General features: G+C 26.9%; 1 protein-coding gene across 1 annotated transcript; it reads right to left on the bottom strand.

Annotated features, from left to right (window-relative positions):
• Nucleotides 1-271: 271 nt before the first annotated feature.
• LOC133039768 (uncharacterized) lies at nucleotides 272-14,328 on the bottom strand. Its single transcript, XM_061118714.1, has 12 exons — nucleotides 14,268-14,328; nucleotides 13,994-14,160; nucleotides 12,368-12,468; nucleotides 12,171-12,271; nucleotides 11,895-12,065; nucleotides 9,585-9,751; nucleotides 1,900-2,082; nucleotides 1,359-1,657; nucleotides 1,104-1,277; nucleotides 915-1,019; nucleotides 673-844; nucleotides 272-575 (listed from the first exon to the last, which is right to left on the bottom strand). Exons 1-12 carry the CDS (start codon nucleotides 14,326-14,328, stop codon nucleotides 486-488), a joined length of 1,791 nt encoding a protein of 596 aa, XP_060974697.1. The 3' UTR covers nucleotides 272-485.
• Between the last annotated feature and the right edge of the window lie 1,835 nt (nucleotides 14,329-16,163).

Raw genomic sequence — 16,163 nt, 5'->3', positions numbered from 1 at the left:
TTACTTTTCTATTTTATTTTAAGCGTCGGTTAAAAAGTGACGCTAAATGTGTCATGGCATTTTAAAATTGTCACAAAAAACTTATTCCGTCGGTTTAAAAATGTCATATCTATTTCGAAAAAACTTTTTTTTTTTACCTATTGCGTCACTTATAAAATGAAGCACAAATATAAGTAAGGGAAAATTGCAAACTTTTCATGCAATTTTCCCCACCTGCATTATCAAATTTTAGAATAACTCTATATAATAGTAAATACATAATACAAAAAAAAATTAAAATAACATTTTTGAAACTTATATTAAATTAGTAATCGATTCTATTAACTAATCACACAATACCAAAATTGTTAATAAAATCGATTCTAAAACTTAAATTCCATGTATATCGTAAACTAAATATAAACTAATAATATATGCAAAAGATAACAATAATCATAAAACTTGTTACTCATGTATTATATCAAAAGTGTAGTAACCTTAAGTACTTAATCTATAATCAATGGCTTCACAAATTCGGCCAACTCATCCCGTACGGCATTGATCTCCTCGTTACTATAGGGAGCGTCTAACTTGAACTGTAAAATAAAAGATCAAAAAACATTAATCAACATATTAAAAGTATATATAATTAAAATACAAACTAAATAGAGAAGAGTAGTTATTCATGTTTACATGATTTTTCAAAAAACTTGCAGGATTAACAACCGTCATGAAACTCTGAATAATCTTCATAACATAATAACCACATTGTATTCCATCCGGCTGCTGTCGACACGTGTATTGGTTGATTTTTACTGGACCCTTGTTTCGTATATTTTTTTCAATCCTGTACATGTCCACAGCACTAAACAAAAAAGAAATTAATTAATGAATTGATTTGTAACATAATCTAAATTTAAAAAATTATAACTTACTTTTGGATACATTTCATAATATCAGTTCGGATAAAGTCATTCGTCGAGTCAAGATATGCAACACTTTGAGTATTGGCATGAATCATAATTGTCAACCAGTGATCACTACAGAACAAAACATGTTAATTCAGTCAACTCACTAATCGATCCATTAGTTTGTTACATTTATTAATATAAAAACATACTTACCCTGAATTCCACGGACATATCAACCATTGTTCAGGTTGCATACCCATCATTCGCTGACATAGATTCTCTGAACGTTGTTTGAGTTTACCAACTTCAGTTGATACTGAAGCAGGATTATTAAATGCATATGTATTCGTCAGCCCACCAAGATTAAGTGTGTGTTCTTGCAAATAACTAAATTAAAACAGATTATTAATAAACAGTTGTATATATAATTTTTAACTTAGATATTAACTTAGTTATTAACTATTATACCTGCACCAAAGAGACATAACAGTATTTCCAATCATATGGAGCTCGCACACATCTTCCACCTCGTCAGCGCTGATCCAACACTCTTGGCCTTCTCCTCCAAACACTTCCGGTTTAATATAGTATCTCTTTGATTTCTTAGCAGGCCAATTCTTCACAATCTCTGAAAGTCCAGACAATAATTGTGTCTTTGCAGGGGGAATGTACCGTTTGACAGACTGTTTATTAGGCCCCTTTGGGTTTATCGGTGGCTGAGTCGGTGGAGCCAAATGATCTCTTGAAACTTTCTTCTTTCCTTTCATCTACATCAAACAATTAATCACAATTTCAAAATATAATAATATCCCGAGGTTAAAGTCTTAAAATACTTACAAAACTAGCTTTGAATATATCATGGCCACAAAATTTTCACCAATAATGCATTCCCATCCCACTAGACACTATCATTAGCTTCTTTAAAAAGAAAGTATCACCAAATAACTATTTGAGTTCAACCTACTCATTATTCAAGAAAATATACTTGAAAAGGAAAAAAATGATGTACCTTCGCTAAATCATCTGGATGTATGTTGATTAGGTTCTTTGGCCAAGCTACAAAATTGTTTACAGCTAAACCAACTGTGTCGAAGCCTTCATGTTCTATAGGGCATGGTAGAATGGCATTTTCTTCAACCACCTTCTCAATAAAGACACGTTTGAAATCATCAATTTGCTTTTCCTTTTCCTTCTGTTATCAATAATTGAACATGACACAACATTATTTAAATAATTATCAGATATAAAGCAGATTTATTTCTATAATAATAATAATAATAATAATAATAATGTGTAAAGTTGCTGGCTGGTAGTGATAGTCTGTTCTCAAATGTATTGTATTTATTACTAATTTTATTGAAAATAATGTTAGATGTGCTATCATAAAGTGGAGAATGTGTACATTTCAATTATTTCATTTATATAACATATTAAACAAACAATGGTTCTCAAAACTAAAAACAAGACAAGAAAATGAATGACGTGAATTAACTAGATATTAGATAAGGGGCATAAGGTGACATGTATTTATAGATATTATGTCTACATGTTTGCTGTTTTTAACTGTAAAAATTTAGCAGAGGTAGTCAAATTTCACTACAAACAAACATTCCAAATTCCAAAATGGAAACATTAGCAGATTTTTAAATTTCATTGGACAAGGAAGGACAACAACATACTAACCTACAAAATATGCATTGGAAAAACTTCTGTATTTTTTTAAGAATGAAGATGAAGTGAAAAGTTTGCATAGAATTATAGTCTCATAATTTTGTCTTATATGATGTGATATGATATATATTCAAATTAAAAAGAAGTAAAGTAGTGAGTTCTGTTCTGTTCAAATTCAGTTGTTATGTCACTAACAACAATCAGGAATACACTAACTAAATGATGAGTTGTTACATGTTTATTGATTTGAGTCAGCATAAAGTCAGCACGCACTCTACAGTTTGAGATTTAAGTCTCAATTATGCAACAATGGTGATCAACACTAAAATTACATTAATCCTCCTCACTCTGTTATTTACAGTTCTTGGACAAAATTAGAGAGTAGACTTGAATAAAAGTTGAATGAGATTAACCCGAGTTGGTTCTAAGCTAACTGCCTTGACCTTCCAGGAATATAATCTCCAACAATTATTAATTCAATATGTGAATTAGTTTCAATTCAAATTCACTTTTAAAAGCAGTTATAATCAATGGCTTAATCAATCCACAACTAATCAGACCAAAGAAAAAGATAAAAAGTTTAAAAATTCCTCTACACAACAATCTATTGAGTTTTAAAAAAGACTATGCATGGCCATAATTTAAGGAGAATGGAATTATTTTTCCACCCAATTCCATCATGGGCAATGAGTTTTTCAATCGGATTTTCTTTTCTTAATTTTTTATTCTCTGATTAATTTATGAAGATAACATACTAATAATAATAGTTGTCTCTTTTAGTTTATAGCATTTGTTTTTTGTTGCTTCTTTGCTTAGTATTCTTAATTAATAGATAAAAATGAAAGAAGAAAAAAAAACAGAGTAACTATCTGTAGAAACACTTTCCAAACACAAAGCTTTATTATGCACTTTCCAAATTCTTGTGAGCAACTAAACCAGTAGGCAGTACAGAAAGTGTATTTGGTTTTATTCTGCAGTCTTAAACTTCTATTTTTTAGTATTTGGATTTATATCTTTTGACATATAGTGAGTGAGTCAAGGTCATTTTGACTAGCTATAATAAGATTAAGACTATATTTTATGGTTCAGTTACACTTTTATTTTTATACTAATTGCTCTTCTAATACGATCTGAATATATAAACAGCTAAGTTAGACCAAGTAAAATTAAAATAAGCTGAGCTTCTCTTTCTGAATTCACACTATTGCCTTTTAAAGTAATACTGTCGTTTTAATTTAATTTCTTTTCAATATCATGTGCTTTAATTCTCTATAACTATTTTTTTCTCCTTAACAAAATATGTTACTTATTTCTAATGTTCTCAATAAAGATCCTTGGATTAATAGAACATAATTCAAATGATTAGTAGGCATTGCACCTAGAATTATTAGTTTAACCTGAGACTTCAGCATTTGGCTATAACTAAATTTTGATGTTTTTCTTAGAGTTTCTAACCAAAATTTTTAATCTTTTTAGCTTTGGAATCTAAAGAAGAAGAATTTCTAACATTCAGAAAGCCCTAATTTTGGATTAAAAACTCTCAATCTAAATTTCTAACATTCAGAAAGCCCTAAATGTATGGTGTCATTTAAAAATGGTTCGGCTATTTTTATTTATTTTTTTTTTGAATAGAGAAATGGTTCGGCTGTTAAGATACTTCCAGCCTTGCATCTTTCAAACATCAGAACCTTCACATCATAATGGATTAGTATATTCTACGTGGTCTACAACAACCAGTTCAGAATCCATAGACCCATAACATAATCTGATAAGCAAATCTGGGAAAAATCTTAATTCATCTAAAATAACTATTCTTCCCAGTCTATTAGCAATGCAGAATTGAGCCTAAACTGTTCAAAATTCTTCCATTTTAGCTCTATAAAATCATTTCAACAACCATAGACTGCAACTTCAACTCAAAATTTCAGCCATGCTCACACCATTAATCAATAGCCATATTGAATAATAAAAAAAAAAAAAGCAAGGTCGAAAACCAAAAGAAAAAAACTAGCAGAAAGCCCAAACATGATGTATTATGAAAGAGTGGAGAAACACGATTAAGAGAGAAAACGATTTAGATTCAAAACTCTCAACAAAATGAGAAATTATCCATTGATGATGAAAATAGAGCATATATACCATGTTATTGTTATAACATAGAGCAAGACAGAAAGAGAGGGAAGTAGAGAGACTTACGGAGGTGGCCGGCCGGTTCGAAATCACAACCTTCAGAGCTGATGAGGACGGGCGAGACCTGTTATAACACAGAGAGACTGAGAGAGAGAGAGAGATTGAGAGAGAGAGAACGCAAGAGAAAAAGAGAGGGAAAGAGAGAGACTAACGGAGGTGGGAAAATCGCAGCTCCATTGACACCTTTACACCTTCGAAATCGCAAGAGAGAAAGAGAGGGAAAGAGGGCGCTGTTCAGAGAAAAAGAGAGGGAAAAAGAGAGCTCGATCGAAATGAAAGTGTGTTTGGGGGTAAGTGAAAAATAGGAGGATTAGCGTCGTTTTGTCACACTCACAATATATTTACCGTCGGTTTTAAAAGGCCACATAAAGCATAAGTGAGGCTTTTAAAACGACGCTAATAATGAACGAATTTTTTTAATTTTTTTACTTTTACCGTCGGTTGGGTAATTAGTGACGGAGTAAGAACCGACGCAATTTATGTATTTTTTGTGACATTTTAAAAATGACGAATATATTCAATAAGGTACTATTCACGTCGGTCAACGCGATGAACAGTCGCGTTGACCGACGTGAATAGTGACTTTTGTAGTAGTGTTAAGATATTACAAACTTACCGTTATATATCTTTCCAAGTCAATATCAGTAGTTGATCTTAAGATTAAAAGAATCTAAATCCTGATATGCTTAGGCTCAACTCAGGAGTGCTATTCATGTTCTTTGATTTATTAGTTAAGCCTACTTTTAGGTCAGGGTGATACGTATATTTTGGGAACATGATAGTATGATTGAGTGGGAGTGCTGAACATAAATATGGAATCTATAGCTTCTACTGGTGTATAGAAGTCAAGTGATGATTCCCTTCGAGCTTAGCAAATAGAAGTAAATGGATGAGCTCTTGTTTAACTGACTAATTATTAGATCACTAAACACCATTTACAAGTAGCTAAGTGTTTTAAGGGGCAAAATACATTGAGGGGTGAGAACGGTAAAGAAATCCCATCTCGATGTAGATCATCTATATAGAGGATCTTTAAATCACAATAAGATTATAACAATGGTTAAATGAGATAGCATATTGATATCGTGGAACATACAATATGCTCTATATAAGTCTGAGAGTGCAATTCTAAGTTCTAAGATTGGATTCAACGAAGAATTAATAAGTAAGAATTTACTTGGTAAATTTGGTTCACTTATTGGAAGCTCAGCATATAGATCCATGGTCCCCATTCTAGTTGAGAACATTCTGCTTTTAAGACTCATTAATTGATTCGTGATTGATCAATTATAATTCTAAAGTTAGACTATGTCTAATTTTATGAATTTTCACTAAGCAAGGGTGAAATTGTAAAGAAAAGAGTTTCTAGGTTTATTTATTTATTAATGGACTTTATATGTCTAATTAATAATTAAATTAAATGACAATATTATTTAATAATCTATTTTAGCTATTAAATAATTAGTTTTGGCATTTAAAAGGTTAGAATTGGAAAATTGGCGTTTTTGAGAAAATAGAGATAAAATTTGATAAAACTGCAAAATCAAGTGGGACCCACTAACACACCATGGTCGGCCACTTATTGTGGATTTTGAAATTAATATTTTTATTATTTTAATGCCAAATAATTCTTAACCTAAACCTAGTAGTTGCCTATAAATAGAAAGTGATGGCTCAGTCAATTCATAAGTTTTCACAAATCTTTTCTGACAGAAATTTCTCTCTTCAGAAAAACTGAGCCTTTCCCACTTTCTATACCTGGCCGAAATCCCTATTCTCTTTTCTTCTTCATCAATTTCGAACCCTAGTGAGAGAGTAAGTGCCCACACACATCGAGCAGTAACTCAATCATAGATTGGAAGACTGTGAAGGATCAAACTTGAAGAAGAAGGACATTCGGGCTCAGATCTTGATTATACTCTGCTACAGAAAGGATACAAGGGTTAGAGATCTGAGTGGAAGGAGACATTAATTCCGCTGCATCAATGTAAGGTTTTCTTAACTTTATATGTGTTTAATTTATCGTTTTAGAAAGTTCATATTTAGGGTGTTTAAACAACATACTTGTGAGTAGATCTAAGATCCTGGTAAAATAAATTCCAACAGGTGCAACATCCTTTAACCTTTCCAAAAGAGTCCATGTGTGGTGACAGTTTTAAGCGGCTGGTGTACCATAAAATGCCTAATAGTAATGTTCTTACTATAATATATTTACTATAATCATATATTAGCAAAGATGAGTTGAGGTCATCCTTTAAAAAGAAATGATAGTCTTTTATTTATTAATTACATTTGAAATATACATCCTCAAACTAATAATAGTGTGGTTATAATAAATATGTATATATTATTTTTTTTGAAAAGATATATTATTATTATTATTAGAATTTGAAACCATACCACTAAGAATTCTATTTAAAAAAGAAAAATTTTAGTTTAATTTATTATTAATATATACATATTATTTTGTACTATGGTTACATTTAAGAATGAAAAATATCTTTAGGATTTGAAAACCCTATACAACATAGGATTTAAAAATATTATTGAAAGAAAAAATTTAATTTCATTTATTAATAATATATAGTATATTGATTATATATTACAAGTAAGATACGTGAATGATAATGATACATCCATTTTGATTATAGTGTAAATACAAATAAGTTACAGTAATAACAACAATTTTAAATATATAATGTTTTTTCATAATACATTTTTTTACAATATGAATTTTATTTTTCTAAGTAAAAATAATAAAAATTTAGTAATATAATTACTCATATTACTAAAAAAATATTATATTAAAAATATTAAAATTTAAAATTTGATAATTTTATCATTAATTATCAATAAATTAAATACGACCACACGCGAGCAAAGTGCAAATTATTTCCTAATTAATTAATATTACTTGAACAATTTACGTATAATATAAATCCCCAATACATAAATTTAAATATTGTGCTGTTAGAGGAGTACTTTAAAAAAATATATATGAATTAAACAATTTAATCATAACTTTTATAATTCTTTAATTGCAACAAGTGATTTATTAATATGCACCAAAATACTATTTTTTTTTTTTTTATAAAAATAGTCTTGATGTGGCTAATAGTAAAAATAAAAATGAAAAAGAGATGGATAATATGTAATGTTCACTACTACAAAAATGACTTTTTGCTTCAGTTGTAAAATGACACAAAAACTTTTTGCTTCGGTTGTATAACCCGACATAATAACAGCAGACGTAAATAGTCAACTTGTTTGCTTCATTTCTAAACCGACACAATTTTTTTTTTGCTTCGGTTGAGAACCGAAGCAAAAATTACGCTATATTAGCGTCAGTTTTGGAATGAAGCAAAAAACGTAGCTTCAAATTATAACTGAAGCTAATTTGTATTATTCGTCGTCTTCAAGCTTTTAATAATCTTCATGCAGTAATATCCACACTGTACATCGTCTGCTTGTCCTCGACACTTGTATTGCCTGATCTTTACTTCAACCCTGTTTTGTATATTTTTTTTGAATCTTGTAGGTTTCCAATGCACAATAAATTAGGGGATTGGGTTTTAAGGGTTTTTACTTTTTAATATAATATTTGTTTTTACGTATGTGATTAAGCATAGATGGAGTGGGAGATATGAAGCCCATTTGTGGGATAATAGTTGTAGAAAAGAAGGCCAAATAAGGAAAGGAAGACAAGGTGAGATACTAGCTAGCTAGCTATGATAAAATAAGTATATTTTTTAATATTAAAGAAAACATTTTTATATATATATATTTTGGTAATTTTTTATTAATTGGGAGGAAAGTGAAGTGTTTATTTGTTCAAGAATCTTGAATCAAAGGTTGAACTTAGAAAAAAGATGTTCTCAGCTTTTACATGTTTTTTGTTTGCTAATAAGGAGTAAGGAATAATATTATGCTAACTTCAGTTTTTTTTTTGAGTGAGAGCTAATCCCAACCAATATTATTACTGATCTAGCTGTTTATTGACTTTATAAATTCTCAGGTAATCAAAGCAAATTCATTACTATTCTTATTCATTAACCAAAACACACAGCAAGGTTGAATACAAACCAAATCAAACAAAACAAAACTAGTAATCAAAAGTACTTAGCTACAATAGAAATATAAGTTTCAAAATCCATTCAACCTATTAAATCATAAGTTTTACACAAATCTATTTTACATTTATCAGGCTTATAAAATTAATAGTTGCGACCTAATTACCAAGGATTTTTCCCTGCTCATAAAACAATTACCATGGTATATGATTTGGAGAAAACCGATTTACCCAAATATATAACAAAAACAAATTAATAGTAATGATTAAGTGCATTTAAAATATGCACCATTTTTTTTTTATCTTTTTTTACAAAAATAAGTCTCAACTTAATTAATTATGATTAATTAAATAATTTGTTTTGTTATTATGTGTCATAATAATAATTACCCTATATATATTATTTTTAATATTTTTTTTGAAAAAATTTACAATTTAAGTTACTTCAGTAAATTTTGATTGTGATGTAGATTGTTCTATTATTTACTATGTGAGTTGCTACATGAATTTCCGTAAAAAATAAAAAAAAAATTACTTTAATACATAAAAATGAAATAATAATAAAAATAAATAATAATACACTTCAAATAAAAATAGTGTGCTATTGGACTCCTCATAAGATATGAATTTATATACTTTATTCATTTATTTATTTTTAAAACAAGTGATTAATAAATTTATTATTAATAATAATTATTATTAATAATAAAATTCAACTGATATTATAAATATAATAGATCGAATTAACAGAAACAGTGACAAACAGGACCACCTTCATTTTTACATATACCTCCTCTACAAGGCCCTTTCTTACACTCGGCATCGCATTTAGTGGGATTTGAGTCTGAATGAGGACATAAATCTGGACGCTTTGTGCTCTTGCAACATGCAAGGAGCATAGAAGAATCTTGTCCTAAAGTCTCATTGAAGCCTACGAAAACAAAATATATAGTATGAGTACTATTAATAATTAATGACAAATATAATTTCAATAATGCAAAAGGAACAATATAAAAAATATGTATATATTGAGACCAACCAAATGAAAAAATGAGAATCCCCACAAGAAGAACAACAGAAATAATTTGAACTTTGGCCATTCTTCTTATTAATTATTTTCTCTTTCTTTTTCTTTTAGTTTTATGAAAATATGTTAGCTACCAACACACTCTTATATACAGTTTGAATATATGATATTAATTAATTAAAATTTCCTTTTTTTTTTTTTTTATTTCTTCAATTTTTGCCAAAATTAGTGATATACCTATTTAAGTAGTTTTGTTATAATATTGTTGGAGAATATATGATATGATTTTCTTAATATATATTTTTTTGTAATTTTAGGATAATATGTTTCTTGATTAGGGAGAAGTTTTAGGAATTTAATTAGTTTAGGAAACAATTAATTGTGTGTATATATATATACCAAATATAGTTGATATGAACTGATTGGAGAAATCTTTTAATAAATAAATTTCAAAATTGATAATCAAGGTAACATGTGGATTTAATTATGGAGATGATATGGTTAATCTCATCATGCATGCATTCATCACGTGGGAAAATTAAATTGTTAATATTATAATTATAACCATAATAATGCTACAATATTATTTATTATATAATTACAAAAATATCAAATTTATGTTATAATTTTTTTTTCAATTTTATATATCTATTTATTTATTTTTCTTTCAAAAATAATTTGTTTACGTTTTATTTTTTTCTTAATAAATTACCCTATATACTATTTTTTAACTTTTTTTATTCAAATTTACTCTATTAATTTTTTTGGTGGTTTCTATGTGAGTTACTATACGAATTTTAGTTGCGATTTAGGTTGCTCCGTTAGTTGATATAGGGATATCTATGTGGAATTTCGTAAAAATACAAAAAAAAAAAAAACTGTTTGAAAGTATAAAAATAAATTATGTATATTAACTATATATTAGTTTGTTAAAATAGTGTAATACTAGTTTCCTATTGTTGAATTATGTAAGCATATTGTATATTTATTCAGTATCACATCCTTTACTTTCTTAATATATATTGTATAACCTTGATTTTAAGGAGTGATATTGTGTTTAAAATCAAATTAGCAATGTTTGTTGTATTCGAAATACATTATTTAGTTACTAATTTAGTTACAAGTTGTTACTAATTTAGTTTTAGTCACAACAAGTATTGTGACTAAAAATACATTTAGTCACTAATTATTATTTTTACTTTTGTTTGAGATCAATGCTAGTTGGTCCACTTCATTTCCACGAAACCAAAGAACACATGCATAGAAACTAAGAACAATAATTCAAGAACTAAAAGATAACAAACTGTAATGAATCTGTCTAATCTTTATTGAACTTGTAAAGTTTGAAAATTATGAGCTAAAGTTTTAATGAATGAGAGTTAGAGGTATTTATAGCTCACATACCCGTAAGTACACAACACTAATTGACAGTTAACTGTTAGTTAACTAACTGAACTTTAAAAGTATTACAAGTGACTACTTCGACTAATACAAAGGCGCAAAAATTCAACAACTTTCCCAAGGTGCCATATCATCGAAACCCTTCAAAGTCTGTACAGGTGTGTCTCATGACAGAGACGTCTCTTGGTTTTACCATGCCATGTGTCACAATCGCAACAAGACACCATGATTTCTATAAAATCCCTAAGTATGAAAATGAGTCTCATTTTTTTTTCTCATTTTCATTTCACTCTGATTGTTTTCAAATTTTCTCTCCGTTTCCATAATCTTACATAACTAGAACTAAATGTAATAGTGTAACACAAAATATAATAGCAAGAAATTAATGTATGTATTAACATTCCTCACAATATAAGCAATGATATTAAATTGACAACACTATATAATTCTCCAATTAAATTGGTCTAAGTGTTTGTCTAAGTGTATCACATGTCGACAGCCTAGTAGACCTCTCAATCAATCCAAATTTGACTAGTGATCGACTTGGGAGACTCGAAATGAAAGGCATAGTCTATTAAGAAAAACACTATTACTACTACTATAAATTGACATTTGATCAAGTAATTTTATGTTGATTAACATGTACATAGACAAACAGGACCATTTTCATGAAACCATCCACCTCTTCTATAATGGTGCTTTCTACACTCGTCGTTGCATTTAGTGAAATCTGAGATTGGATAAGGACATAAATCTGGACGATTTGTGCCCTTGCAACATCTAAGGAGAGAATCTTCTCCTAGAGTACCATTGAAGCCTACAAAAACAAAATATATAGTATGAGTACTAATAATAACGACAAATATAATTTCAATAATGCAAAAGGAACAATATATAAAAATATGTATATATTGAGACCAACCAAAAGAAGAAATGAGAATCCCCACAAGAAGAACAACAGAAACAACTTGAACTAATTTGGCCATTCTTCTTTTAATTTTGTCTCTCTTTTTTTGACAATATCTGCATAATGATGAATAAAATCATTACTAAGGCAACTGATAACCATTTGAAGTTTAACTCAAAAGTAATAACCAATTGATGATAATGATAACTAACATAGTAGAAGCAATGCGAAAAGACAGAGGAACCCAATCAAAAAACTTGCTAGCTAATTCAAACAAAGCATCTGCATAGAGAGAACATCTAACTTTGATATGCTAAAAAAGAAAAGTGTTGTATATCAAGAAACAAAAAATAAACAAATGAGAACTACTCCACTATTAAGACCTAATTAATTTCAGCTAAGAAAGATTAACATTGGTCTAAATACAAAACAAGAACCATCCATCTTAGGACCATATCATATTATATTGATTATATATTACAAGTAAGATACGTGAATGATAGTGATTTTAATTATAGTTGCCACTACAGTTGAGATACATCCATTTTGATTATAGTGTGAATACAAATAAGATACAGTAATAACAACAATTTTAAATATATAATGTTTGTTTATAATAATTTTTTTTACAATATTAATTTTAATATTACTTGAACGATTTACGTATTATATAAATCCCCAGTACATAAATTTAAATATTGTGCTATTAGAGGAGTACTTTGAAAAAATATATATGAATTAAACAATTTAATCATAAATTTTAGAATTCTTTAATTGCGACAAGTGATTTATTAATATACACCAAAACTATATATATTTTTTTATAAAGATAGTCTTGATGTGGCTCATTGTAAAAATAAAAATGAAAAAGAGATAAATAATATGTACAGTTATATATATATATAAAAAAAAAAATTAATAATAATAATTAAGTGCATTTAGCACCAATTTTTTATCTTTTTTTACAAGGTCTCAATTTAATTAATTGTGATTAATTAAATAATTTGTTTCGTGATTATGTGTCATTATTTTAAGTATATTATTACTCTATATAAATTATCTCACTTTACAGAATAATAATTACCACATATATATATATATATATTATTTTTTAACATTTTTTCTTTAAAAAATTTACAATAAGTTACTGCTGTAATTTTTATGTCGATTGCAATATAGATTTTAATTGTGATGTACATTGCTCCATTAATTGCTATGTGAGTTGCTATATGAATTTTCGTCAAAAATAAAAAAAAATTACTTTAATATATTAAAATGAAATAATAATAATAATAAAACATAATACACTTGAAATAAAAATAGTGTGCTATTGGACTCCTCGATCATAAGATAGGAATTAATATACTTTATTCATTTATTTATTTTTAAAACAAGTGATTAATAAATTTATTATTAATAATAATACTCTATATAAATTATCTCACTTTACATAATAATAATAATTACCATATATATATATATTATTTTTTAAAAAATTTAAAATTTAAGTTACTCTAGTAAATTTTGATTGTGATGTAGAATGCTCTATTATTTACTATGTGAGTTGCTACATGAATTTCCGTAAAAAAAATAAAATAAAAATTACTTTAATACATAAAAATGAAATAATAATAAAAATAAATAATAATACACTTCGAATAAATATAGTGTGCTATTGGACTTCTCATAAGATAGAAATTTATATACTTTATTCATTTATTTATTTTTAAAACAACTGATTAATAAATTTATTATTAATAATAATAATTATTATTAATAATAAAATTCAACTGATATTATAAATATAATAGATCGAATTAACAGAAACAGTGACAAACAGGACCACCTTCATTTTTACATATACCTCCTCTACAAGGCCCTTTTTTACACTCGGCGTTGCATTTAGTGGGATTTGAGTCTGAATGAGGACATAAATCTGGACGCTTTGTGCTCTTGCAACATGCTAGGAGCATAGGAGTATCTTGTCCTAGAGTACCATTGAAGCCTACAAAAACAAATTTATAGTATGAGTACTAATAATAATTAATGACAAATATAATTTCAATAATGCAAAATGAACAATATAAAAAATATGTATATATTGAGACCAACCAAATGAAGAAATGAGAATCCCCATAAGAAGAACAAAAGAAACAATTTGAACTTTAGCCATTCTTCTTATTAATTATGTTCTCTCTCTTTTTCTTTTAGTTTTATGAAAATATGTTAAGTACCAACACAGTCTTATATACAGTTTGAAGAGATGATATTAATTAATTAAAATTTCCTTTTTCTTTTATTTCTTCAATTTTTGCCAAAATTGGTGATATATGTATTTAAGTAGTTTTGTTACAATATTGTTGGAGAATATATGTTATAATTTTCTTAATATATACTTTTTGTAATTTTAGGATAATATGTTTGTTGATTAGGAGGAGTTTTAGGAATTTAATTAGTTTGGGAAACAATTTGTATGTACCAAATATAGATGATATGAGAAATCTTTTAATAAATAAATTTCAAAATACAAGATAATATACAAGATAATATATAATACCCAAATATAACATTAATAAAATGAGAAATTTACGCTGAGAAACAAAATTTTAAAATAAATCTCACAATTAGCACTGTTCATTTTATTTAGGTAATATATCGTTGCATTTTAATTTTTTTAGAATATGTGTATACGCTGTTTATCTTTGGTGTTTATAATACTACTATTTACAATTTAATTTTAATTCACTTTGTCTCATTTTCCTTTTCTTATTTCCTTTTTGCTCTTTTTTTTATTAAATAATAAACATACAAATATTCATGGTATTTTATGTCAATACATATATATTCATGGTTTTCTTTAATATAAAAGAACTTTCTCTCTCCTTTTCTCTTTCTAAGATTTTTTTTTGGTCACACCAATAATTATTTAAACTAAAAAATTATACCATTATTTTTCACCTTTTAAGATGATCGTTTTAATATGTGGAAAGCACATGTATTTTTACTATTGTAAAAAAAAACTAATCAAAATCAAAAATAACATGTTAGTTTCTAATATATTTTTTTTTTTTGTTAACATTGGAGGATGAAGATTCCAACATGGAACATCCTCTTTGTATGGAGAAATGTGAAACTACTAAGTTATGCCTATGTCCACAAAATTTTTAACTACAAATTTTTCACTACAACAAAATTTAATATACTAATTAATTTAATAGTTACTATTTTTTAATGATTTTTTCATATATAAAAGTTACTAAATTATATTCTAATTTTACAAAACACTTTTCACAAGTTTTTAAAATAATTTATAAGAAAATAAGATAGTACATTAAAAGTCATTGAATAACAAATTTTGACATACCAAATTTTACACTTAAATAAAATTTAATGTACCAACTAGTTTTATGGATTACTAAAAAGTATATTATTATTTAGTAGATAATAGTTTAAATAAGTTTATTTTTTAGAGCAATTTTAATAAATGTCTAAAAAAGGGTAACTAAATGCTATATATATTTATAACTTATCTCAAAAAATATATATCTATATATATTTATAATTATGCCATTAATTTTAGTTTTCCATTCAAAATAAAAAAATTAAGAGAAAAAATTCATATATAAAAAATAGTTACATTTTTACAGAAAAAATAGTATATTGTTTGCGATTGTTTTGGAGACTATAAAATATAAAGAGCTGGTAAATAAATTTGTTTTAAAGGGTTGAATGATGATTCCTTTTAAGTAGAATGGATGATGTTAGCTTAAAGTTATGTTGAAATAAATAATTTTAATAAAATAATTTGAATTTTTAAGTGTTTAATTTTGAAGAATTTACCAAACTAATTATTTTAAATATTAAAATTTATAAAATAACCTTACTTATTTTATACTGTGGTCGCACAGTGTAAATCTATGATCATTTATGGTCGCATAGTGTAATTCATGGTCTTTTCTACGACCATAAAAAATTATTTTACTAATATTGGCTTGTAATTGCAATCGC

This window comes from Cannabis sativa, chromosome 7, assembly GCF_029168945.1.
Source record: "Cannabis sativa cultivar Pink pepper isolate KNU-18-1 chromosome 7, ASM2916894v1, whole genome shotgun sequence".
In the NCBI taxonomy this organism is placed as follows: Eukaryota; Viridiplantae; Streptophyta; class Magnoliopsida; order Rosales; family Cannabaceae; genus Cannabis; species Cannabis sativa.
Note: the sequence above shows the minus strand (reverse complement) of the source record. Positions and strands in the feature narration are given on the sequence as shown.

Bases quoted from the DNA above. Each gene is read 5' to 3' on its own strand.
- LOC133039768 (XM_061118714.1), bottom strand. From the start codon at position 14,328: ATGGCTAAAGTTCAAATTGTTTCTTTTGTTCTTCTTATGGGGATTCTC. The intron at 9,752-11,894 runs GTACATGTTAAT...TTGTTTTCGTAG, and splicing joins AAATGGTCCTGTTTGTCTAT to GCTTCAATGAGACTTTAGGA. The intron at 1,658-1,899 runs GTACATCATTTT...TGTTTGATGTAG, and splicing joins ATCCAGATGATTTAGCGAAG to ATGAAAGGAAAGAAGAAAGT.